The 23,841-nt window shown below is 41.0% G+C and overlaps 1 protein-coding gene and 1 pseudogene across 1 annotated transcript in view; one reads left to right on the forward strand and one right to left on the reverse strand.

Annotated features, from left to right (window-relative positions):
* Nucleotides 1-22,549, forward strand: part of UBE2G1 (ubiquitin-conjugating enzyme E2G 1) — a 47,724-nt gene extending 25,175 nt beyond the window's left edge. Inside the window, exons 4-6 of the mRNA XM_011947503.1 lie at nt 2,579-2,681; nt 14,795-14,892; nt 22,216-22,549. Of these exons, the coding sequence (XP_011802893.1) occupies nt 2,579-2,681; nt 14,795-14,892; nt 22,216-22,451 (437 nt within the window). The 3' untranslated portion in view covers nt 22,452-22,549. The remainder of the gene's footprint in view (nt 1-2,578; nt 2,682-14,794; nt 14,893-22,215) is intronic.
* Nucleotides 8,552-10,563, reverse strand: LOC105515637 (annotated as a pseudogene).
* Nucleotides 22,550-23,841: the final 1,292 nt, after the last annotated feature.

Consider the following 23,841-nt stretch of genomic DNA (forward strand, 5'->3'; position numbering starts at 1 on the left):
TGTTTATCTAGAAAAAGGTTGGAAATGAGATCACTCTTATAGAAAACAACTCCTCACAGCGCATTTGTGTGTGCTCCACTCCATCCCTCAGTCGGCAGGGAAGTGTGACTTTCTGTGTTACTAGAATGTCTGCAACATAGTGGGCACTCAGTACACACATGCATGCATAAACAAAGTAACAGTGAAAATGCTATTCCCATCTTAATGTGTTTGCACTTTCAATATCTTTAAAAAGTATTTTAGATTAGCCACTTTAAAGTAAAAATACCTTTCTTGTGTATTGAAACACAGCGCTGATTTTAACTGTTTGTAAGTCTAGTTTGCCTGTTATGCAAAAATATTAGACTTATACAAATCTCCCCTCAAATTTCAAGAAAAGAAGCACTTCCATGTTTAAACATAAATTTTTTATTTTTATTTTTGAGACAGAGTCTTGCTTTGTCACCCAGGCTGGAGTACAGTGGCATGGTCTCGGCTCACTGCAGCCTCTGCCTCCCAGGTCAAGTGATCCTCCTGCCTCAGCCTCCTGAGTAGCTGGGATTACAGGTGTCCACCTCCATGCCTGGCCAATTTCTGTATTTTTACTAAAGACAAGGTTTCACCATGTCGGCCAGGCTGGTCTTGAACTCCCGACCTCAAGTGATCCACCCTCCTTGGCCTCCTGAAAGTGTTGAGATTACAGGTGTGAGCCACCACGCCCGGCCTAAATAATAAATTTTCACTATTGACTTTCTCATATTTTGCTGGCATGTTGTTAAATCCTAGTCGTTGAAATAATACTGTCTCTGATTACCCCCAAAATTAATATCTCCTCAGTTACCTACACATTGGTTCATTCCTTGGTAGCACTCCGAGTTGTATTATACTGTCTTTCATCCTTAGACAAAGCTGCGTGAGAATGATGGCAGGTCGTACACGAGAATTACACACCTGTTGAGACTCCCACCAAGTCCTTTTCAAATCAGTCTACTCTTGAGTGTTCTTTGTCCCCACTTTCCAATTTGAGCCAATGAGTACCCAGTTCCACTGGCAGGTAAAACGTGATAATTTTGTGGATGATTGATACGTGCATTCACTATTGTGATTGTTGTGTTGGTTCCTCTGGTGTATACATATATCAGTACTTACTAAATAGGTTTTGTTTTTTTTTTTTTTTTTTTTTTTTTTGAGATGGAGTCTTGCTCTGTCGCCCAGGCTGGAGTATAGTGGCACAATCTTGCCTCACTGCAGCCTTTGCCTCCCAGGTTCAAGCAGTTCTCCTGCCTCAGCCTTCTGAGTAATTGGGATTACAGGCTCACGCCACCATGCCCAGCTAATTTTTAAATTTGTATTTATTTATTCTTAATTTTTTTTTTTTGAGAGAGTTTCGCTCTTGTTGCCCAGGCTGGAATGCAATGGTGCAATCTCAGCTCACCGCAACCGCTGCTTCCCAAGTTCAAGCAATTCTTCTGCCTCAGCCTCCTGAGTAGGTGGGATTACTGGCATGCGCCACTACGCCTGGCTAATTTTGAATTTTTAGTAGAGACAGGGTTTCTCCATGTTGATCAGGCTGGTCTCAAAACTCTCGACCTCAGGTGGTCCACCTGCTTCGGCCTCCCAAAGTGCTGGGATTACAGGTGTGAGCCACTGTGCCCGGCCAAATTGTGTAATTTAAGTCTGTGCAGTTCACTGAATGTCAGTTATACCTCATTAAACTGTTTAAAAATTTTTCACATGGTCTGCTCACCATTAGTAGGCCAGTACTTTGTTAAGTCTGGTGTCTCTGGAAACATTTTGGGCCCTGCACCCCTGCTCACCTGCTCCTTAAGGTCCCTGTCTTGGCTTGTGTGCCCCCACCTCGCTAGTTCCTCGCCTCTCGTTTCCCACCCTGTCATTCTTTCTCCATGCCACGGCACTCTCTTTAGAAGACAAGAACCTCATGATGCTACAGCCATTCCTGTATGCTCTAGCTATTACTCTTAAGCTACTCCTGTGGCCCAGAAACTGTGGCTCTCAGCGGGTCAACATACACAGACAAGACTTATGGGACCTCTGCTCTCCTTGTGCTCAGAGATGATGGGCACACAGGAGCACTGTAGGAGCAGGTCCCACGACTACAGGGGCATGTCAAATAGGTGTACAAATGTTAGTACAAATGAAAGTTATTAAGCTCAGTACATTCCAATGAAAAGGTATGATCAGACACTCTGAAAGCATACCCTAAAGACAGCAGCTTAAGAATTGCCAACTTGATTTGATTTCTGGGGTTCCCTCTGAACGAGAATCTCTGGGGGATGGGCCTAGATATCTGCATTTTAATAAGCTTCCTTAAAAGACCACTGTAGGGCCACCCAGAATGACAAGAGCCTGGCTGGACACCAGTAGAAGTTGATCTTCTGGATAGTTTGCTTTACCCAGGACTTTCTTACAGTATAGACATGAAAATATTTTGGCCATCAAGTAGCATTTTGCCTGGCAAGGTGTATCTGTTTGATGGTTTAAAACTTATATATAACATGTATGCTCAAGTTCTGTAATTTATCTATTGGATGAAAATTATGTGCTTAAATATATTGATTAAACTTTGCTTTTTCCACAGAACTCAACAAAAATCCAGTGGAAGGCTTTTCTGCAGGTTTAATAGATGACAATGATCTCTATCGATGGGAAGTCCTTATTATTGGCCCTCCAGATACACTTTAGTAAGTATAATGGAACTGACATCTTCAAAATGGAGCTCTTTTAATACATTGAATTAAAAACTATTTTGGCAGGCTGGGTGCTGTGGCTCACGCCTGTAATCCTAGCACTTTGGGAATGGGTGTGGTGGCATGCGCCTGTAGTCCCAACTACTCAGGAGGCTGAGGAAGGAGAATGACTTGAACTCAGGAGGCAGAGGTTGCAGTAAGCTGAAACCACACCATTACACTCCAGCCTGGGTGACAGAGTGAGACTCCATCTCAAAACAAAACAAAGCAAAAACACAAGTATTTTGGCAAACTGAAATGAAATTATTTTTTAAGGAGCAGGAGAAATGACTGTATTCAGCATCCTTTGTACTGAATTGGATCATTGAAGAGATTTTGTGTTCTCCTTGAATCTCTAATGTCTAAGACCTATTGCTATTAAAAATAATAGTTTCAGGCCAGGTGTGGTGGCTCACGCCTGCAATCCCAGTACTTTAGGAGGCTGAGGTGGGCGGATCACCTGAGAGGTCAGGAGTTTGATACCAGCCTGGCCAACATGAAACCCCGTCTCTACTAAAAATATGAAAATTAGCTGGGCGTGGTGGCACGCCTATAATCCCAGCTATCCAGGAGGCTGAGGCAGGAGAATCACTTGAATTCAGGAGGCAGGATAATTATGTATTTTTTGGACATTTTAATTGAGAATGTGTTATACACATCAATGTTTTAAGAAGGCTAAGGAGAATTTTCAAGATCGTCTATTTTCGTGGTTCTCTACTTGAGTCCCCACCGAATACTGGTTAGAATCTAGGTGTTCTTATCCTAAACTAAACTAATGGTCACTTTCTCCTAGTTTGTTGAAAGTTATTGTTAGACTATATGATAATCTGTTAACTGACTATTAATTGTTAAACTTAAGGATAGACAACAATGTAGTGGTATTAAATAAGAGTAGAAGAAGAGAAGTAGAATTTTAAAAATGTTTCGTGTAGTACATTTCTAGATGCAAAGACCACAGTCTTATTTTCTGCTCTGAATGTTTGCAGATTAACTTAGATTTACTAGTATGTATTGTTTTGTAAGATGCATCTGCCAGGCGCGGTGGCTCACGCCTGTAATCCCAGCACTTTGGGAGACTGAGGTGGGCAGATCACGAGGTCATGAGTTTGAGACCAGCCTGACCAACATGGTGAAACCCTGTCCCAACTAAAAAGACAAAAAAGTTAGCTGGGTGTAGTGGTACGCGCCTGTAATTCAGCTACTCAGGAGGCTGAGGCAGGAGAATCGCTAGAACCCAGGAAGTGGAGGTTGCAGTGAGCTGAGATAGCGCCATTGCACTCCAGCCTGGGTGCCAGAGCGAGACTCCATCCCACACACACACACACACAAAGATGCATCAAGACTTCCTTACATTGGTGACTGATACAAGTTTCCATGCTTTTTGCAGCAGTTCAGGTATTGGGGGAAAAAAAAGAAGTGACCTTCTTAAAGCCATACAACTGAGTGACAGGGACAGATCTAGATCTGAGTTTCTTGAGGTCTGGACTATACTTTCTCACTTAACCTTCATCTCAATGCTGCTAAGTGGGTAAGGATTTGGATGCATCAAACATTTTTTTTTGGTGATGGTCAAGTAGTTGTTTTTAGGTTTTCTAAGTTAGTAGCTCTTTTCCTCCTCAGAAAACAGCTAATGGAAAAGAAGATTTGGAGCTATTTCTATGCCAGGCTAGGCTGATACGTACAGAGTTGAACCATAGTGTGGACATTTGTGTTTGTGATAACGATTGCCGATCGGAGGTTTTGCTGATTGTAGTTTGCATTGATAAGTTTTACAAACTGAGATAACTGAATTTGGCTACCCCACATGATTAAGGTTTTTGGCAGATAACAGTAGCCATTGAAGACCATCTGGAAGTGCTTCCTCCTAACCTTACTGTTATTTGAAAGCACATTTCCTAACAATTTTTTCACCAAAAGATGTTGGATGCAGCCAGATCCTTACCCACTTACCACACCTGGGATGTGAGCCAGGTGAAGTTCAGATCTATTCTTGTAGTTTTTCAACATCACCACCTTGGGAGACACAGCAACATTTCAGTGACAGAATCTAGTTACCCTTGTATTACGTACATGAGAACAAGAAAAACTCTCTTAAACTGATGTCTGTATGGAGCATTGGTTGGGAATCCAGATTGGAGCTCAATTCTAAGGGCCTCATTGAAAAAAAATTTTTTTTTTTTTGAGATGGATTCTCGCTCTGTCTCTCAGTCTGGAGTGCAGTGGCGTGATCTTGGCTCACTGCAACCTCTGTCCCCTGGGTTCAAGTGATTCTGCTGCGTCAGCCTCCCAAGAAGCTGGGATTACAGGCACCTGCCACCATGTCCGGCTAATTTTTGTATTTTTAGTAGAGATGCTGTTTCACCATGTTGAGCAGGCTGGTCTTGAACTCCTGACTTCTCAGGATCAGATGTACACCATTGTGTTACAATCGCCTACAGTATGCAGTACAGTAAAATGCTGTACAGGTTTGTAGCCTGGGAGCTATAGGCTGTATCCTAAAGCCCAGGTATGTAAGTAGGCCATACCCTGTAGGCTTGTGTATGTTCACTCTGATGTACAGAGTCACCAAGGACGCCTTTCTCAGATCATAACCCTGTCGTAAAGCCTCGCATAACTAACTGTATGTTGTGTACCTCCAGCTCCACCAAAGACAAACACTTTTTCTTTTCACTAATAAAAACCCGTTTCTGGGCGGGCGCTGGGGCTGATGCCTATAATCCTAGCACTTTGGGAGGCTGAGGCGGGCAGATCACGAGGTCAGGAGATCGAGACCATCCTGGCCAACATGGTGAAACCCTGTCTCTACTAAAAATGCAAAAATTAGCTGGGCATGGTGGCGCACACCTGTAGTCCCAGCTGCTTAGGAGGCTGAGGCAGGAGAATCGCTTGAATCCGGGAGGCGGAGGTTACAGTGAGCCAAGATCACACCACTGTACTCCAGCCTGGCGACAGAGCGAGACTCCATCTCAAAAAAGAAAACAAAACCATTTCTGGTCTTTGGTATACATTTTTAAAAGTGTTGGCTGTTGAATTGAGATGTGAATCACAGCAGTATTTCTGGCAGCTCCTCTGGAGTGTGTATATGCTGCTGAGAATACTGGCGGTCACTTCTGGACAGTGCCTTCCTGAGATCAGTAGCCTTTGCTCAGGAAAGAGAGAGAGATGTTCCTAGGGCAGGACCTGAGAAAGGCAAAGGAAGATACAGGGGGATGAAGAAAGGTTTGTTAGAAGTAAGCCTTTTAAAATGCTACCAAGGATCATGTACTTCGTAGAATGAATTTGTTGTTGGCTGGGTGTGGTGGTGTACGAGGCTGAGGCAGACAGGATCATCTGAGGTCAAGAGTTGGAGACCAGCCTGACCAACACGGAGAAACCCCATCTCTACTAAAAATGCAAAATTAGCCGGGCATGGTGGTGCGTGCCTGTAATCCCAGCTACTCAGGAGGCTAAGGCAGGAGAATCGCTTGAACCCGGGAGGCAGACATTGGCGGTGAGCTGGGATCGTGCCACTGCACTCCATCCAGCCTGGGCAACAAGAGGAAAACTCTGTCTCCAAAAAAAAAAAAAGGGTTGTCTTAACAGAAAGTAAGAAAGTAGTGATGTTCTTGTAATTGTTTCAGTGGAATGGAGAGAGTAGAGGCCATCTTGGAATTGCTGGAAGAGCGCTGTTGGAAGTGAATGTATACACCTTATATATAAGTAACTGCCTGTGAAGGGAAGTAGAGGCTTGTACTGGGGGGTAGGGGTGTTACAGGATTGAAAATAAATTAGCATAGGCTCAGATGGTACCCAGACCTAAGTGGTTAATTCACTACTTTATAATTAGGTAATAGAAATAATACTGAACCAAAATTCTGTAAAAGCTGGTGTGATTATCTCACCATGCCCTCATTAGCCCTCAGTTAGTCACTAGAGGGCACTCCACTCTCTTCAGTCTATGTGATTGATAACTGGTACATTCAAGGGTTACTTTGAGACTCTTATAGTTGCCACAAGTCTTAATTCAGTCATACTTATCTTTATATTGCATTACATTACATGTTTATTTTTATTAATGAATCTTTCCAGTGCAGTAGTCTTTAAGGTTTTTCTAGGAAATGTACATTCTGAACTGGTAAGGTATACCAACTATTTTCAGACTGTTTATCAAGCAGTATGGATGACCACTCACATCCACAGAAATTGAAATTTCAGGTAGAAGTGGCAATAGGTTTGCAGTAATGAAGTTTAGGATGGGCACAGTGGCTCACGTCTATAATCCGTGCACTTTGGGAGGCCAAGGGTGGAACGTTTGAGCTCAGAAGTTGGAGACCAGCTTGGGCTACATGGTGAAATTCAGTCTCTACAAAAAATACAAAAATAAGTCAGGCATGGTGATGCATGCCTGCAGTCAGGAGGCTGAGGTGGGAGGATCACTTGAGCCCAGGAGACTGCAGTGAGCCAAGATCATGCCACTGCACTCTAGCTTGGGCAACAGAGCTAGACCATGTCTTAAACAAACAAACAAAAAACCCAGAAAGTTTAAGAAACCTGGATATCACTGTATAATTATAACATTTTATAGATTATTAATGAATGATGTCTGTATATCTTCTATCTCTCTTTTCCTTTCATCACCAGTGGCTGGTCTGTTCAAGGAGTATGCCTTATTTATTTATTTTGTTTTTAAGCACTGGCAATGATATGAAAATTTTGGAGAATCTTAAGATTATGTGTTTTGTAATACTGCCTTACCTTGGGTGGATGTAGGAAATGAAGAATCAGTTAACCAAAACTCGGAATTACATTCTTTTACAGTTGCAAAATTCTATTCCAGTTATGAATTATTTTACTGTCCTATGTAAGATGTAGAGGCAGAAGCCATCTGTTCTGTAATGAAATTCTGGAGGGAATGAGCCTAGTGCCTGCATTGCTTAGAAATGGAATGATCAGTGGTAATGCCTTGCTGTTGATCATGTAGTGTTGAAGGACATGGACTTTGGGGACTGCCATTGGTTAGCTCTCTAACTCTACCACTCTTCTTAGTTGAGTGACTTTGAACAATTACTTAAATTTGGTCTTAACAGTTTCGTTTCTAGGGTAAAAACCCTATGCTTAGGAAATGTTTCAAACTTTCAATGTTCTGTTGCTTATAGTAGCAAAAAAAAAATCTTACTTTTTCCCCTTTTGCGGTTTTGTTATTTATCTTTGTAAATGTCAATTATAATTTGAAGGACACTTTGTAGTTAATAATTAGATTATATGAAAAACTGGAGAGTTTGTACTATAATACTGTGTCCCTAAGAAATTAGGGTCCTCAGTAACAGAGAAATAAACTCAGAAGGGTCACTGCTCAGTAGTCCACATAACCACAGAGTAGAGCACAAGCTACTGGTTGTGAACAGAAAGAGACTTCATAAAAATCTTCACATATTTTCTGGCATTATTCCCTACCACTACAGGGAATGCCTATGACAACGCCATTTTTTTTCTGCTATAAGATAAATGAAAGGTCGTATCCCTAAGATACATACTTAATGAAGATAACAGAAGCTCCAGTGTTTTTCTTTTTTCACTGTTCTTTTCTGAAGTTCACCTGGATGTTCCAGAGCAGTTTTCTAAACCTTTCATTGTTGATTGGTCTTTTGTAGAATTCTTCAGCAACATACAGTACAGAAGACCCAGGCTAAAATAGTTCTCACAGATACACTTTGAAATAGGTGTATTTGGATATAAATATAACTTGCCATTCCATTATTTTTTCTAATGACTAAATTTTTTAAAATGGAGATTTTCAAACCAATGATGCGCAAAGCCCGTTCTCATGACACAGTCATTTAAACTTATTAAGTATGGGCAAATTTTATTTCTCCCCTTTGTCTTGTGGAGTAATTGAGGTTCTCACCCTGGGCATGATTCACAGAATAAGAGTAAGACCACAGATAATAGTGACATAGAAACACAGGCAATGAAGAAAACTTGTAAAAAACAAATATCCCCGTGTACCCCGTATCATCCCAGCAGTGATGGAAATGATGGGCAACCCAAGATTCTGAATGGAATGCGTGAAGCCATATGCAGTTCCCAGTTGATGTTCAGGAACTACAGATGCCACTATTGGCCATAATGCACAGGCAGGCAATGACTAGGAGATTCCCAGAAGACACATAGCAACCCAAGGGCTCCACATCATAAAGGCCAGCATCATGTGGGACACGAGTGGCTGTGACCACACACAGAACCCAGATGCTGTTCTTCCCTGTGTCATCCACCGGGAGCCCAAATACGGGGTCGTGGGAGCTGATAACGACATATACAACACTGTTCATTGCACTTGCTGCCTGGAAAGAAAATCCAAATTTCTCTGTAAAGAAAACTTTCCCAAGTCTAATAAAAGGGAACATGGCAACACACTAGCAGACACAGATGATAAATATGAGCCACAGGGGTAAGAAGAAATCCTTTACGTCAGTTAATTAAAAAACTCCCCCCCCCTCTTTTGTTTTGTTCTTTATAAAGGATTCTCTCTGCTCTGGGATCTAAGTAAGCAAGAGCCAAGGAAGGCACAGATTAGTGAAAGAAGACATGTTACCCCCAGTCTTAAGTGTGACTCCAGGGGTTGTGTGACCAGCAGAACCCCACGAAGCTTCAATCTTAGAATACAGCCAACTCATGAAGTTCATGTTTACTGTACTTCCAATTCTAGCCACGCTGAATTGTTGGGAGTCCAAACACCAGGTTTAATTCTTTGTCTTTAAACCAGCTCACAGCATATGTATTCTGGGCAACTGCTAAGCACTCCCCACCAATCCCAAACACAAATCTTTCAAATTCCATCAGCCAAAAAACATTAAATATTCCACCCAGAACAAAAACAACCTGTCCAATGCAAATGAAACAGCTAAAAATAATTGTGCCCCATCATATTCCAAATACTTGGTCTTTTAAAAAGCCACCAAAGAAACACAAAACCACACTGGGCCAAGCATACCAGGCATATAGCAGCATGAATTTCATGGTGTTCACCTGCATATCCCGTTTATCCTGAGTCTGAAGGGCAGCAGGATTATTATAGCAAAAATAGCTGCTGAAGCCAAGGAAGAACATCAGTAACAGCATCAAAAGTCACAGACAGGCGGCTGGAGGCCACAGAAGGGCCAGCGGCAGCCACGCTTCCTCATCCTTCTCCATTGCACCTGCGGGAGACCGAGAGGCGAAAGGGGTGATGACTCCAGGACCCGGCAGAAAGCAGTGCCCGCAGAGCACAGCCAAGGCAGTGATCACATGACTCCCAAATATCTTAGACTAGTAGATAGTGAACTGTGGGAAATAAAATGATCGGACAAGAGACAGGTACAACAGGACTATAGATTAACAGGAAATGTTGAGCTAATTTCAGACGGCAGCATGCAGCACATCATTTAAATAAAATAAATATGGCAGAGTGGTAGGTAGGACTTGATCTGTGTAAGATTTTTATAATTTAACACCAAAACAGTAAAGGAGGCCTCATGGAAGAAACTTGAATTAAGCCCGGGTTTTTCAACCCTTTCAAATTTGAAACTGCTGGTTACATATCTCCTATTTTGTTTTTTTGAAGCAGAGTCTCACTCTGTTGCTCACTGCTGCCTCCGCCCCCAAGATTCAAGCAATTCTCCTGCCTCAGCTTCCTGAGGGATTCCTGAGTAGCTGGGATTACAGGCCCCTGCCACCGTGCCTGGCTAATTTTCATACTTTTTACTAGAGATGGGATTTCACCATCTCGGCCAGGCTGGCCTTGAGCTCCTGACCTCATGATCCACCCAACTCGGCCTCCCAAAGTGCTGGCATTGCAGGTGTGAGCCACTGAGGCCGGCATACACACCTCTTTTTAATATCATGATAGTAATTGTATTGTAGTATCTGTGATGAAGATAATGTGTAATGAAAGATATTTTGAATTCATTGATGCCTTTTTAAAATTTTATTTTTTATTATTATTATTATTACTTTTGGAGATGGAGTCTTGCTTTGTGGCCCAGGCTGGAGTGCAGTAGCGCGATCTTGGCTCATTGCAACCGCTGCCTCCCAGGCTCAAGCCATTCTCCTGCTTCAGCCTCCTAAGTAGATGGGATTACAGGCGCCTGCCACCACGCCCGGCTAATTTTTGCATTTTTAATACAGGCAGGGTTTTACCATGTTGGTCAGGCTGTTCTTGAACTCCTGACCTCAAGTGATCTGCCCACCTCAGCCTCCCAAAGTGCTGGGATTACAGGCGTGAGCCACCATGCCTGGCCACAGTCATCTTTGTATATCAAGAGTGAATATGTGGCATGTTAATGTTTAGTCGACAGTGTTATTGTTCTCTGTGGGTTTTGGGCTTTCTCTTTGCTAATTTGACTGCTTGGTAGAAGTTTGCATGCACAAGTTGGGTACTACTGATACTGAGTTAAGCATTTAAAAAAAAAAAAAGGCAGGTAGGCCGGGTGCCGTGGCTCACAAGGTCAGGAGTTTAAGACTAGCGTGGCCAACATAGTGAAACCCCGTCCCTACTAAAAATGCAAAAATTAGCCAGACGTGGTGGCGGGTGCCTGTAATCCCAGGTACTTGGAAGGCTGAGGCAGGAGAGTTGCTTGAACCTGGGAGGCGGAGGGTGCAGTGAGCCAAGATTGTGCTATCCTGGGTGACAGAGCGAGACTCCATCTCAAAAAAAAAAGAAAGAAAAAGAAAGGCAGGGACAGGTAGAATTTCCACAGGTAAAATAGAAGAAGAGGGGTTCACAGATAGGAGAAAACAGAAACACCATGGTTGCTTTAGAGTGGGCAAGGCCATTTTCAGATAGAGTGAAAGTTGTGTGCTTTAAATCTTTAGGGCTGCCCTTTTAGTTGAATTTCGTTGACATTTTAGAGATTGAAAACAATTTAGAGAGTCTAAATCAGTTTTTCACGATGAAGATTCCAGTCAGCTGTTGTGAACCTTTTGAGTGAATGTAACCAGTCCAAAGTAAGTGACATGGGAAAGCTGACTTCATATTGTCAAGGAATCAAGTGGCACGTGGCTGCCAGTAGAATCAAGTGCCAGGGGCTTTGTAGCTGTGCCTTTGATGTTCTTTTACATAGACTCTCTTTTTTTATTTTATTTTTTTATTGAGATGGAGTCTCACTCTGTCACCCAGGCTGGAGTGCAGTGGCACAATCTTGGCTCACTGCACCCTCCACCTCCCAGGTTCAAACAATTCTCCTACCTCAGCCTCCCAAGTAGCTGGGATTACAGGCGCGTGCCACCAATTGGCTGTTTTGTGTAATTGTGGCTTTCAAATCTGTAATTAGAAATACTTTACATCATGGCCCAGTGCATACATATGTGTATATAAATTAGTGAATAAAACACATAGATTATATAACTGAAACTACTTGTGACAAACTCTGTTTTCTATTTTTGTTAACAAAAAAATTTTGCTAGTGATTCATTAAATTGCTTTTGCAGCCCTGTTTGAAAAAATAGTCAATATAATCAGTATATCTTAAGACCCATTTTGGCACTAACTCACATAGAGCAACAGGATGAGAAGATAAAGACTGAACTCTTGTTGGTGTAATGCCCTCTTGACAACAGCTGTTCCAGTCTGTATCTATTCCCTCAAGCCCTCGGGCTTCTTCCCTTCAATAGACAACCTCATCAGTTTTGAAAAGTAAGGCCCTATGGTGGGCCTTACTTCATTTCTTCATTTTTTCTGAGTATGTCTTTTAAAGCCCTTGATTTATACAGTTTCCCCATCTAGTTACTATCTTCTTCAACTGTAAACTTTTTGTATAAATTGTCCTATTTATTATGCTTAAGTACTTTACTACCCTGTTATTTCACCCTTTACAGTTTTTTTTTCTTACTGCGTTTTACTTAAAAAATTGTGTGGTCAAGGTCACTGACTTTTTATACTGTGAGTCCTGTGACATTTCCTAATTATTCAGGAATGTTTGGTGTTAATGATCTGTCTCTTTTTTTTTTTTTTTTTTGAGACAGAGTCTTGCTCAGTCGCCCAGGCTGGAGTGCAGTGGCACAATCTGGGCTCACTGCCAAGCTGCGCCTCCTGAGTTCAAGCCATTCTCCTGCCTCAGCCTCCCGAGTAGCTGGGACTATAGGCGCCCGCCACCACGCCCAGCTAGTTTGATTTTTTTGTATTTTTAGTAGAGACAGGGTTTCACCATGTTAGCCAGGATGGTCTCAATCTCCTGACCTCGTGATCCACCCCCCTCAGCCTCCCAAAGTGCTGGGATTACAGACGTGAGCCACCACACCTGGCTGATCTGTGTCTTGTTTTAAACTTAATCTGCACCTCCCCCATGTCTTATGATCAGAAAAAGCGATAAAAATTCATACTTGCTTGTGAACAGTTCAAGCTATATTAAAATGAGCAGAGAGTAAAAGATCTCGTAACGCTACACTATTGTTAGCTAACTATTGTTATGTACTGATGTCCTGTTTCTGGACATTTTTCTATGTGTATACCAGCATACCCCCAATTTTTCGCTTTTTCTTTCCTGTCTTCTTTTTTTTTTTTTTTGAGACAGGGCCCAGCTCTGTTTCCCAGGCTGGAGTGCATTGCAGTGGCACAATCACAGCTCTCTGAAGCCTCAACTTCTTGGACTGAAGGGATCCTTCCCACCTCAGCCTCTTGAGTAGCTAGAATTACAGGCATGAGCCACTGTGTCTGGCCTCCCACTTTTTCTTTAAAGACAAGTGAGCTAATTTTAGAAATACCTGCTCTTAAAAACTTAACAATAGATTCTTCATATCATTCCATGACCACACTTACTACTGATAATTTTTCTTGGTAGATATTTTCCTTCTGCCACTAAAATGATAAGCTCCCCAGTGCTCTCTAATGCTTTGTTCTCTCTTGTATCCTTTTATGTGGACCAGTGGTTAGAGGACCCGAGTAATCAATGTGTGTTTGTTCAGTGAATGGAAACCGTTTAATGAGCTGAGAATTTCATTTCTCACTGATCTGAAACAACTGCAATCATAACTCTGATGGTTGGACACATTACAATAGAAGAATCACATGTGCAAATGGTATTGCAATAAAGAAATTTTAAGTGGTCAGTGTACTAGAGGGGACCTGGTGGCTAGTTTAGATTTTAGTCAAATAAAATCTTTCTAGAGGTAACGTTTAAGCTGAGTACTGAATGATAATCAGAAGACAAAGGGAGAAAGGTATTTACAACAGAGGAAACATTTAGTGCCAAGGCCACAAGACAGGAATTTAGTATTTTTGCCCTTTAAGGCTGACTGGATCTCTTTGGTTTTAGTTAGTGTATACAAGTCACTGTATTGTTCTTTTGGTGATTCCTTGAGAGTAACTGCTAATTCAGTGTGAGTGGTCTGAGGTGCGTTGTCTGAAGTAGCAGTCACGGGCTTATTTCACGTGGCTGGTGGCTACGTTATTGGACAGCACAAATACAGAACATCTCCAATATTACAGTTCTCTTTTACAGTGCTGTTCTGGAAAGTCACTAGAATATCAACTCCTTGAGGTTTTTTTCGCTGCTATACCCCTAGAGTTTGACACATAAATGCCGAGTAAATATTTGTTAAATGATCAAATGAATAAATGGATAGATGGAGGCAGTATATCTGTTCCTAGATAAGGAAAAAGAAAATGTGCATAAGTTTTGAGATGAGAAAGGGTTTGATGTGTTTAAGAACAGAAAAAAGACTGGTTAGAACAGAGAGGAATGACAGTTTGAAATCAACGTAGAGAAACTGGTGATGTTAAACCTTCTGAATTTTGTTTTAAGTGCATTGGGAAGTGATGGAAGGGTTTGTAGCATAGCAGTAATGTAATCTGATCTGATCTGATCTGGTCTGAATGTCTTTTTAGCAGATGATTTCATTTTACTAGCTCTCTTGAAAGTTTAATTAAAGTGATAGCGATGACCGTTTATTCAACTAGTTATTTGAGAAAGTAACTGCCTGTGGGGAATCCAGATTATTTGTTGACTTCATTTTTGGTGTTAGTGCTAGCCCCCTTGTTTTATATTTGTTTTAACAATTCTATACTTAAAAGCAGGAACTCATAGGCAAGAACTTCTTTTTGTTCTTTTTTCCAGTGAAGGTGGTGTTTTTAAGGCTCATCTTACTTTCCCAAAAGATTATCCCCTCCGACCTCCTAAAATGAAATTCATTACAGAAATCTGGCACCCAAATGGTAAGTTTATCTAGTTTTACTTTTACATTTGTAAATGTGATGACCTGTCATTGAAGTGTTGAAGGTCAATAAGAAAGATCTGTTTCTCAGTGAAATTGCTTTGGCATGTTTGTACTGTGTTCATTGTGCACATGGCTGTGTACTGAAACCTTTAAAAGGAGGAGAGACCAGGCACAATGGCTCATGCCTGTAATCCCAGCACTTTGGAAGGCCAGGCAGGCGGATCACTTGAGGTCAAGAGTTGGAGACCAGCCTGGCAAACATGATGAAACCCCATCTCTACTCAAAATACAAAACTTAGTCACGCATGGTGGCACGTACCTGTAATCCCAGCTAACTTGGGAGGCTGAGGCACGAGAATTGCTTGAACCCGGGAGGCGCAGGTTGTAGTGAGCTGAGATCACACCACTACACTCCAGCCTGGGCAGCAGAGTGAGACTGTGTCTCAAAAAAGAGAGAAAGAGAAACAGAGATCATGGGGGAAACTTTTTTTTTAATTTATTTACTTAGTTTTCGGTTTGGTTTGAGACTCGTATTTTAAACCAGAGGCACGGTTACGGAGCGTGACATCAATAGAGCTCCTATAATTAAGCAAATAATTATCAAGGTATTAGGTGATTCACTGGCTATTACAAAGAACACAGAAATTATGGAACCTGGTTTTGTAATTTATAGTTTTTCCTATTGTTTTTATACCATGGACAACCCTTCTATGTATATTCTTAGGTGTAAGATTACTGACAGTGTCATATGAAACAACATATTATGTTTTTTAAGCCTGGAAAGCGTCTAGTATGGCTGTGCATGTAGCGATGACATTGACTTTTTTTACTTAAAGAAGAGCTACCACTTCAAATCCACATTGCGGCAGTTCTCTTGCCTAGCCAGCTGCCACTGGACTCTCTCCCCTGTGTATAAGCCCCCAGTAACTACGTCTTATTTAAAAAATAAAAAGAAAATTTCTCTGTTTTTATAAAGTAAAAGAAAATCCCCAAAGGTCAGGCTAGATAAGCTATATTTGTAAAACAGTCTCTGAACTTTTGGCTTTGTTTTGTATGATAGAACTTGCAGAGATTTCTTTTCTAATTATTTTGACTGTGTAATCAGAGTTGTCTCTTTAGGCTATTAACACTAATTTGCATTTTGCTTCTTGTCATCAAGACTTCTGGGTGCAGGGAATAGAAACACGTATATATTAGTTTAAGCTGGAATCAGACAGGAATGAATGATTGAATGAAGTTAAACAAGGATTTATCGGAAGGATATGGAATATGTAATAGAAGCCAAGGCTTGAAAAACAGATGGGCGTTATGAGAGACTGGAACTGGCAAATGGAAAAGTACTGGGAGCCAAAAGACTTAGCATATTTTATTGCATCTAAGGCAGCAGTGATCATAAAAGAGAGTTATTTTTCCTACCAGTAAGAAGGGGAAAATATCTCTAACAGTTTGTGGCGGAATGCATTAACCGTATTCCTGCATGATGCGGGCATGCATGAGTGGGTGACACTTGCCTCTTGTGCTTTGACTTTTATCTCTTCCTAGGCTTTCGGCAGTTTCTTCTTCTACCTTCACTTGCATTACTTGATTATAATAGGCAATCGTTTTGCACCTGTTTTGAAGAAGATATAACAGATTCTGAATGTTGGCCTCACCACAGATTAGCTATGTAACTCTAGGCAAACCCTCTTGGAGCCTTAAGCTAGCTTGCCTGCCTGCCTCCCTCCTTCCTTCCGTCTCTCCTTCCCCCACTCTGCCCCTCCTTTTCTCCTTCCTTCCCTCTCTCACTCCTTTCCTTCCTCCCTTCCGTTTCTCCCATCCTTTCCCGTCCTTTTTTTCTAAGACAGGGTCTCACTCTGCCACCCAGGCTGCAGTGCAACGGCATGATCACAGCTCACTGCAGCCTTGACCTCCTGGGCTCAAGTGATCCTCCCAAGTAGCTGGGACGACAAGAACACGTCATCACGCCCAACTAATTTTTGTATTTTTTTTGTAAAGATGGGTTTCACCATGTTGTTGGCTAGGCAGATCCTGAACTCCTGGGCACAAGTGATCTGCCCACTTTGTCCTCCCAAAGTACTGAGATTACAGGCATGAGCTACCATGCCAGGCCTATGTTTTCTATCTGTGAAAATTAAGTGAAAACATACATGTAAGCCAATACATGGGAGACTTCCCTTCTGGTAATAAGATAGCAATCACCTAGGTAGTTTAAGAGGACAACTGATAAAATGGTGTTGTGTTTTCTTTTCAGATTGAAGAGACTTTTTATTTTTTTCTTTTCTTATTTTTTTCGGTTTTTTTGAGACGGAGTGTTACTCCGTCACCCAGGCTGGAGTGCAGTGGGACGATCTTGACTCACTACAACCTCCGCCTCCTGGGTTCAAGTGATTCTCCTGCCTCAGCCTCCTGAGTAGCTGGGATTACAAGCATCCACCACCACGCCTGGCTAATTTTTGTAGTTTTAGCAGAGACAGGGTTTCACCATATTGGACAGGCTGGTCTTAAACTCCTGACCTCAAGTGATCCGCCTGCCTCAGCCTCCCAAAGTGCTGGGATTACAGACATGAGCCACTGCGCCCGGTCTTAGATGGAATTTTGAACGAAGATGATGCTTGGCTTGAACTTCATTCTTGAGGCTGTAAGGCCTTGTTTAATTAATGACTTTTAAAGCTGTGCATAATAGTAGGTTGTCATGACAAAAAGAGAAAATGACAAAAAATATAAAAGCTATGTAATAGGTTCCTCTTATATTTTCCTTCTTGAAAGATTATACTCATAGAAGATTGGAAGGGGAAGTCAGAGAGATAGCAGGGAGGTAGAGCATTTTAGCAATAATTTGAGTACAAAACAATAAAAGCTTGAACTAAGAATAGTGTCGCAGGAAGGGCAGTTTAGTTTCTTTGACTTGACTGCCAGAGGTGGATGGTAATGGAGAAGTAAGAATTTAGGGTTGACTGGCCATTTGCAAAAATAATTATAGAGTGAAAACTATAATGAAATACCACTTTTTACCCACTAGGATTCCTATAATCAAAAAGATAATAACAAGTGTCAATGAGGAAGTAGAGAAATTAGAACTCCAGTGCACTACTGGCAAGAAGGTAAATGGTGTGGATGTTTGGAAAAGAGTGTGGCAGTTCCTCAAAAGGTTAAGCATAGTTACCATATGACCCTGCAGTTCCAGTCCTAGGAACCTAACCAAGAAAATTGAACACACATGTCCAGAAAAAACTTGAATATGAGTGTTCATAGCAGCGTTTATTATTCATAACAGCCAAGAAGTAGGAACAGCCCAAATGTCATCAGTTGATAAATAGAAAAACAAAATGTGGATCCATGTAATGGAATATTATTTGGCAATAAAAAGAAATGAATTACATGATACTGTTTTCTTAAGAAAAGAAAGAAATGAAGTAGTGATACATGTTACAACATAGATGAACCTTGGAAACATTATACTAAGTGAACACAGTCAGTCGTAAAAGGTGACAGGTTACAATTCTCTTTATATGAAATGTCAAGAATAGGCAAATCCATAGAGACCGAAAGAAGGTTAGTGGTTCCCTACTGCTGGAGGGGAAGTGGGGGATTGAGGAATGGTTGCTGATTGGTACTGGGTTTCATTGTAGGGTGAAAATAGTCTAAAATTGATTGTGGTATTGATTGTACAACTCTGTAGACATACTAGACAGAACCCATTAAATTGTGTTCTTCAAATAGGTAAATTATATAGTAGGTGAATTATAGAGATGTTATAAAATTATTATAGGGAAATAGTTTTATGTGACTGACCTTACATATATTCAGTTTTTCTTGTGGTATACTTGCTACATCCAGTTAGATAATTAGGTAAAACTAGTCTAGGGTTCAGCAATGAGCTTAAGGGCCTTGGGAGTTATTGTATCAAGATGATAGATAACGTGATAATGAATGGGTTAATTTTCCTAGGGAAAGTACAGTTAATGTGGGGATTAGGATAACATCCAAGGTCAGATTAAGGAAGATGAAAACTAGAAAGTGACTGAGACAATGGTTCAAGAACCTGGAGAAAACAAGAGTACCACAGACGCCAGGGGAGGAAAATGTATCCAGCAAAGTGTTGTCATACTATTAGTTGTCTTGGCCCAGAGGGGTGACTTCAGGTAGGTAAAAGTACCCAGGAGAATAAATATGTTATCCAGACCACTTGTGGACACAGCTGCTAGGGAGAAGAAGCCAGTTTCTGGGAGAATAAAGGAATATCCAAGTAGTAAGTAAATAGAGAAGATGAGGGTAAATCAGTTTTTCAGAATTTTAGATGCATGACCTCAAGAAAAAGGAGATTGCTAGAAGTGTATGCATTGTTTAGGTAGCTTAGTTTTGTTTGTTTTGGTTTGGGTTTTTTTTTTTTTTTTTTTTGAGACAGAGTCGCACTCTGTCGCCCAGGCTGGAGTACAGTGGCTCATTGCAACCTCCGCCTCCCAGGTTCAAGTGATTCACCTGTCTCGGCCTCCTGAGTAGCTGGGATTACAGGTGTGTGCCAAAGCCTGGCTAATTCTTGTATTGTTTTTGGAGATGGGTTCACTATGTTGGCCAGGCTGGTCTCAAACTCCTGACCTCAGGAGGTCTGCCTACCTCAGCCTCCCAAAGTGCTGGGATTACAGGCCAGCCGTACATTACAGTGGGCCAACCCATTGTGCCTGGCCCAGGTAGCTTAGTTCCATCTCTAATGAACACTGAAATGAAAGAAAAAAGTAACAGGCAAAAATTATACGGGGAAAACTGAGAAACGTTTTGGCAAGAGAAAAGTAAACATTAAGTCCATAACTGGCTAAAGGATAAGAACAGACATTTCACAAAAGAGGAGAGACATACAAGTGATATCCATGGAAAGTTGTCACCCCAAAGCATTTAGAAAAGTGAATTAAACCAGATGTCATGTATAAAATTTAAACAGCATCAATAAAGGAAAATGTTCATCTTGACGAGGCAATGAAATGGACATCTCAGATTGCTGATGGCAGTATAAATTGATAAAATCCTTTAAAATATAGTTTGATAATAGGTATTAAGCCTAAAAAATCTTCTCATTCTAAAATAAACTGTATGTTTAAAATGACATGAGAAGGTTAAAAATGTAAAGATCCCGGATTGGCGATAGCTTGATTTTTTTAAAAAAGGAAAATGGATCTTATATTGTGGTGTTAGAATTCTGTGCACATACTTAATAGCATATTTTTAAAGAAAAATGATTTGGAAAAAATCCTTATTACACAATAAGTACAGAAAATATTATAAAATAGTTATACTCTATGCTGAACTTTGTAGTGTTACAAGTTTCGATTTTTTTTTTTTTTTTTTGAGATGGAGTTTCACTCATTGCCCAGGCTAGAGTGCAATGGCACGATGTTGGCTCACGGCAACCTCCACCTCCTGGCTTCAAGCAGTTCTCCTGCCCCAGCCTCCCGAGTAGCTGGGAATTACAGGCGTGTACCACAGTGCCTGGCTAATTTTGTATTTTTAGTAGAGATGGGATTTCTCCACGTTGGCGAGGCTGGTCTCAAACTCCTGACCGCAGGTAATCCACCCTCCTTGGCCTCCCAAAGTGCTGGGATTACAGGCTTGAGCCACCACGCCTGGCCCTCAATGTTACTCTTGCCCTGATTCTATTTTAGTTAATAGATTTTACTAGCAGATAGGGATGGATTGGGAAGAGGAACCTTAATTATAGAAAAACTCATACATAAAACATTGAAGACGCAGGCCTTTCCTGTCATATATTCACTGCTGTACTTCTCTGTCACATGTGTGCCTGGCATGCAGTAGGCATTTGTTGGCTGGCGCAGGGGCTCTTTCCTGTAATCCCAACCCTTTGCGAGGCTGATGTGGGAGTGTCCCAAGTATGTGGGACCAGCCTAGGCAATATAGTAAGACGATATCTTTACCAAGAAAAAAAAAAAGCCAGGAATGGTGCCATGTGCCTATGGTCCCAACTGCCTGGGAAGCTGAGGTGGGAGGATTGCTAGAGCCAGGAGTTTCAGACCAGCCTGGGCGACATAGTGAGACCCCATCTCTACCAAAAAAAAAAAAAAAAGCCAGGTTAACCAGGCATCATGCCATGTGCCCATGGTCCCAGCTACTTCAGGGGCTGAGGCAGGAGGATCGCTTGAGCCTGGGAAGTCAAGGCTGCATAGAGCTGTGATCATACCACCGCACTCCAGCTGGGTGACAAAGTGAGACCCTGTCTCGAAAAAAACCAAAACAGCAACAACAAACAACACCAAAAAATAAGAATTTGTTGAATTAAGAGAGCAGTGATATTGATTGGTATATACAGACTTTGATTCTGATTACGCAGAGTTCATAACAGCAGAAATACTGATGTTATGAAATGAAAACTAAGATTTAGAATTATATTTATTCACAAATTTGTTAGACTATATAGGATAAGTTAGGAATGAAATATACATAAATATTGTCACTACTCAAATTCCTTTGTAAAATTTTTTCCTCAAAGTATGCTTTTAAAAAAAATTTACAGTGGGTAAACGTTACTATAAAAGATTCATTTCACAATAGGGATTATTTGTATGATGTATAAATGAATTAGTGGATTAAGATCTTTTTTTAAATCAATAAGTAGTATTTTACTTTTTGCTGAACCACTTAAACAGGTCAATACATGTCTCCTAAAAATAAGGATGTTTTTCTTATTAAACGTGTTCGTAAAGGAGGCCTTTACGAAAGGAGGCCTCATGAGTGTCATATGTTGATGAGTTTTCATTTGCAGTATGGCATGTTTGTTTTGTGAATCTGAATATACTCCTTTCCCAGAAAATACAATTTTGCCTTTATATGATTGTAAAAATACATTTCTTAGGAAAATCTCTCGGCCTTTGACTATCACTAATTTAAGTCGGTAAGTTAGTGGGGAAACTAGGAAGCCATTACATAGAAACTCAGTTGCTGGTATTTGGAAAAATATGCTTTCTGTGAATGAAGAATGCATCCAATAGTTGCTATTTATTCATTTATTATATTATAGTTAGGACATGTAAATGTTAGGCACCATCTACATACTAGGATAGCTTTATGTTTTACATAAATGAAAAAGATAGCTTACATTCCTACTGGGTTTGTCAGATGGATCCTGTGTATTTGGTAAAATCTATACTATAGTCTTCCTAAAAAAGTCAACACGTTCCATTTTGGACATTAACTTCTGTGTATGTGTCATGTTTGATAAAGGTACTGTGTGAATCAGGGTCACATTTGTAATTGATAATTTTGTGTATAACCAAATTAGCAATATATGAAACAAGCCTCTTCTTGAATTTTGCAGTTGATAAAAATGGTGATGTGTGCATTTCTATTCTTCATGAGCCTGGGGAAGATAAGTATGGTTATGAAAAGCCAGAAGAACGCTGGCTGCCTATCCACACAGTGGAAACCATCATGATTAGTGTCATTTCTATGCTGGCAGACCCTAATGGAGACTCACCTGCTAATGTTGATGCTGCGGTAAGGCGGTCACACGTCTTCCCTTCACTTTCCCTTGTGATAAAACTTGAACTATAGTTAGTATGTATGTAAGTATGCATGAATGTGTGCATGCATGTGTGTGTGTGTATGTATCTCTTTCCATAGTTCTTATTTTTGACAAAATAAATATAAATATATTTGTTTACATATTTTTTTTTTTTTTTTTTGAGACAGGTCTCTCTCTGTCACCCAGGCTGGAGTGCAGTGGCACAATCATAGGTCACTGCAACCTCAAACTCCTGGGCCCAAGTGGTCCTCCAGCCTTGGCCTCCCAAATTGTTCTGATGACATGTGTGAGCCACCATGCCTGGCCAAAAGTGCATATTTATTGTATACAACATGTTGTTTTGAAATATGTATATGTTGTGGAGTGACTAATTGAGCTAATTCACATGCGCATTACCTCACATACTTACTAATTTTGTTGTGGGAACTCTTAAATTCTCCTCTCCGCAGTTTTCAAGAATACTGTACGTTGTTATTAGGATGGAAACTGTGACACCCAATTTAGAATTGGGGGGGGGGATGGGCAGAGCAGAAGTGTAGTTTTTCAATGCAGATTTTTATCAGCTTAAAATGGCTTGTCGTAACTATGAAAATTTTTTGTAAGCCTCTTGGTAACCACAGAGCAAAATCCTACGGTAGTTAACATAAAAGATAAAGAGTGAGGAATCGGGGCTGGGCATGGTGGCTCACGCCTGTAATCCCAGCACTTTGGGAGGCCGAGGCGGGCGGATCACAAGGTCAGGAGATCGAGACCATCCTGGCTAACACGGTGAAACCCCGTCTCTACTAAAAATACAAAAAATTAGCCTTGTGTGGTAGCAGGCGCCTGTAGTCCCAGCTATTTGGGAGGCTGAGGCAGGAGAAGCACTTCAACCCCGGAGGCGGAGGTTGCAGTGAGCTGAGATCATGTCACTGCCCTCCAGCCTGGGCGACAGAGCGAGACCTGGACTCTAAAAACAAAAGCGATCGTCATACCTAAGACAATTTAATGCCTACTCTAAGGTCATGTTATTATCCCCAAGCTCTCAATTTTCAAAAGTTTCACATCTATAGAAAAAAATGTATTAGTTAAATGAACACCACCATACCTTTCACCCAGATTCAGCAATTGTAGAAATTTTGCAACACTTTTTTCTAAACAGTTTGAGAGTAGTTTATAGATACCATAACCCTTCACCCCAAAATGTTTCAGGATCTGTTCCCTAAGAACAATGCTATCTTTCCATATGACAGACTTACTTACAGACCTACACAGTACAAGTCTGTCATTGATGTGGTACTATATACAATCTATATTCACATTGGATTGGATTGTCCCGTATTCTTTATAGCTGCCACGCCCCTATCCCGCAGCTTTTTTTCTTTTTAAATCCAGAGGCTAGTCTAGGAACCTCTGTTATGTTTGTATTCAAGTTTTATT

The sequence above is a fragment of the Colobus angolensis genome, unplaced genomic scaffold (genome assembly GCF_000951035.1).
Source record: "Colobus angolensis palliatus isolate OR3802 unplaced genomic scaffold, Cang.pa_1.0 Scaffold267, whole genome shotgun sequence".
Classification (NCBI taxonomy): Eukaryota; Metazoa; Chordata; class Mammalia; order Primates; family Cercopithecidae; genus Colobus; species Colobus angolensis.